Source organism: Schistocerca serialis, chromosome 4, assembly GCF_023864345.2.
Source record: "Schistocerca serialis cubense isolate TAMUIC-IGC-003099 chromosome 4, iqSchSeri2.2, whole genome shotgun sequence".
Lineage (NCBI taxonomy): Eukaryota > Metazoa > Arthropoda > Insecta > Orthoptera > Acrididae > Schistocerca > Schistocerca serialis.
Window position 1 is genome coordinate 536,011,277 of NC_064641.1, and position 3,525 is coordinate 536,014,801.

General features: G+C 37.0%; 1 protein-coding gene across 1 annotated transcript; it reads left to right on the plus strand.

Annotated features, from left to right (window-relative positions):
* The first annotated feature begins 2,246 nt into the window (after positions 1-2,246).
* Positions 2,247-2,888, plus strand: LOC126474593 (uncharacterized). The gene has a single exon (XM_050102068.1). It carries the CDS (start codon positions 2,247-2,249, stop codon positions 2,886-2,888), a length of 642 nt encoding a protein of 213 aa, XP_049958025.1.
* The last annotated feature ends 637 nt before the right edge of the window (positions 2,889-3,525 follow it).

Below are 3,525 nucleotides of genomic sequence, written 5' to 3' on the forward strand. Positions count from 1 at the left end.
TGTTAACTAATGTAACACCAGCGGATAATTCATGAAGCTGCAGCTACACTGATACTTCAGAATCGGTGGAAACAGTATCCAGTTTTTCAGTAGGTGTGAATACACTGGACTGTGATGGGTGGTACATTGACAGTGGTGCAACACATCACATAACAAATTGGTGTGATTGGTACACTACGTATGACCAATTTGAAAATCCAAGGAAGATGGACAGTGTCAAGAATGGTGTACATACTGAAGCATTTGGTACAGGCTGAATTGATGTACAGGTGTTCAATGGACAGACATGGACAGAACGATATTTTGAAGATGTTTGGTTTTGCCCTGATGGATCCTGTAACTTGTTTTCTGTTGAGAAAGCTGCACAGAAGGGAATAAAACAAATAATCGAAAATGATGGCAAATCATAGGTATTTTTCAAAAATAATATTTCAATTGCTATTGCCACATCCTGCTGTGAAAAATGTGCTTTATCATTTGACTGTGAAGGTTGTTCGTCAAGAAAAGTCTTGTGTTGTTACTGAAACTAATGACACTTTACAGAGCTGGCATGAAAAAATGGGTCATCAAAATAAACGCTATTTGCACCAATTTTTGAAGGATCATGGTGTAGAGACAACAGTTTTTGGGCAGGGTGTGTCTATGGTAAACATCACTCTAAACCTGGAGAGTTACTGTGTGCAGATGTTTGCGGTCTGATGGAAGAAAATGATTTGCAGGGTCATCGATACTTTGCTGTTTTAAGGATGATTTTTCCAGTTTTAGAGTAACAAACCTTTTGAAACACAAAGATTAAATTAAAGAAAAGTTAACACTGTTCATTAAAATGATAAAGACTCAGGCTGATGTTACTGTGAAAGAATTAGGTACAGATGGTGGGAAGGAGTTCTATAATAAAGATGTGCAAAAAGTTGCTGGCTGAGTTGGACTGAAACATTCAATCACAGCACCATATATGCCTCAACAGAATAGAATTGCTGAATGGGAAAATAGAATCCTGTGTGAGATGGCATGTTCTTGGCTTTGCTCTGCTGAACATCTGCCAAAATCATTGTGGGGTGCAGCTGCTCTGGCTGAAACGTACACTTTGAATCGGATGGGTCCCACAAAAATTAAAGGTAAAAACTCCAATTTAAATATTTTAGAAGAAAGAAGGTTATTTTGATAATTTGGTGATATTTAGAACTGAATGTTATGCTTTGATTCCTACACTGAAATGGAAGAAGTCTGATGCAAAATCGTCAAAAGGATATGTGGTTGGTTATGATGATTGTGGATACCATGTTTATTTTCCTAAAAAAAAGTGCATGTGTGTTTGCAGAAATATAAAGTTTAATTGCAAGCCATTACCGAAACCTCTTATTGGTACTCAAAAGTCCAAAAGGTCTGTTGAAATATCAGCTGTAGATAAGAATGGAGATATTTTGGAGACTGAGAATGAAGGTGTTGATTTAGAAGAGGATTGCATGAGCCAAGACGTTGCTATAAGTGATGAAAGTGTTAACAACCAGTCATATGACAGTGAGGGAGAAATTGGAAGTAACTCAGAAGCAAGAAATGAAGAAAGAGGAAGACAAAATTTAAGTGAACGGTGACCATCTTGTTATTGTGAAGATTCAGTTCATCCACCAAGAATGATGTTTCTTTGTGGGACACCAAGAAGCTATAAAGAAGCATTGCAGTCAGAGAATTCTGAAGATTGGAAGAAAGCAATGGAGGAAGAGATGGATGCTCTAAAGAAAAATGGAACATGGGAATTTGTTTACGAAATCAAACCAAACAATGTGATTGGAAATCGATGGGTCTTTGTTACAAAATTAAATGCAAATAATGATGTTGTTTGATATAAGGCTCGACTGGTGGCAAGAGGATACACTCAACAGTTAGGAGTAGATTATTTTGACACGTTTAGCCCTGTTGGAAGATTTGAGACAATGGGATGTCTTTTGAGTGTTGCAATTCAACATGATTGGTGTATAAGGCAATTTGATGTGAGGACAGCATTTCTCAATGGTATTTTGGAGGAAGAAATCTACATGAGTCAACCAGAGGGATTTGATGATGGTACAGGAGGGGTGTGTAAGTTACTGAAGAGTCTATATGGTTTAAAGCAAGCCTCAAAATGCTGGTATGAATGTCTTGTTGGATTCCTTACTGAGTGTAACTTACAGAAGAGCAGTTCGGATCCTTGCATGTTTTATGGTGAAAACCTGGTATTATTGTTTTATGTTTATGATGGATTGGCTATGGGCTCTACTAATGTCACAGTGAAGTTCATTGAACGGTTGGGTAAACGTTTTCAAATCAGTGTGGAAAAAGTTGATTACTTCTTGGGTTTACAAATCAAGAAGTTTGACAACGGTATTCAAATAAATAAATCTGCATATGTGAAGAGGTTTTTGGAGAAATACGATATGATGGATGCAAAACCATTGTCTTTACCCACTGAACGAGGATGGACACCAGGTGAGTCACCTCCTTTGATTAATACTGGACTGTATCGAGAAATAATTGGAAGTTTGATGTATTTAACACAAGGCACAAGACCAGATTTATCATATGCTGTTAATATTGCCTCAAGAGTTCAAGACTCTCCAACTCAGGCGCACTTTGCATTACTCAGACGAATATTTAGGTATCTTAAATCAACAATTACAGATGGCATTAAGTTTACGAAGGATAAAGACTGCAGTATAGAAGGCTATAGTAATGCTGACCATGGTAGAGACAGAGGCACTAGACGATCAACAAGTGGCATCCTGCTCATGTTCCATGGGAGGCCAGTTGTGTGGAAAAGTGAATTACACCAGTGTGTTGCTCTTTCTTCAATGGAGGCAGAATATGTGGCTACAAGTGAAACTTACAAATCACTTGCATGGTTATACTGACTTCTGAAAAAAATTGGAGCTGTTGATGAGTCACCAGTTCCTGTTTTACAAATTGGTAACCAAAGTGCTATCAAATTTATTAATGGATCAAAGTTTTATGAACAATCAAAACACATAGAGACAAGGTATAATTACATTTGTCAACTGGTTAGAGAGAGGAAGATTGAAGTGAATTACATACCAACTGATGGACAGGCAGCAGACATTCTGACAAGAGGGGTACCACTCACAATGTTACAAATGATGAAGGAACTTGTTGGTGTAACATCTGCTTCATCATATATATAAGACATTATGGGAGAGTGTGAAAGTATTAATGTTTCATTGTTGTTATATATATGTATACGTATGTATCGTTCATATTCTTTGAAGGTTGTCTGCCACATGTCTTATAAATTCTTTGGTTCATTTTTGGTGTAGTTGTGATGATCTCTGGCTATGTATTGAAATGTGCAAATGGTGTTTCGTATCATATTGCCACACTGTGTGATGCTTAATAAATGATTTGTTTCTAAAATGGCATTTGATGATTTGTCAACACTTAGATAGTTTGTAAGTGTTATACTTGATGTCAACCTACTGTTTACAATCTTTCTCAAAAACGTAGCTGTTAGGGGCTACAGTTAAGAGACTTCCA

Excerpts from the sequence above, each read along its gene's own strand:
- LOC126474593 (XM_050102068.1), top strand. The coding sequence starts at position 2,247 with ATGGGCTCTACTAATGTCACAGTGAAGTTCATTGAACGGTTGGGTAAA.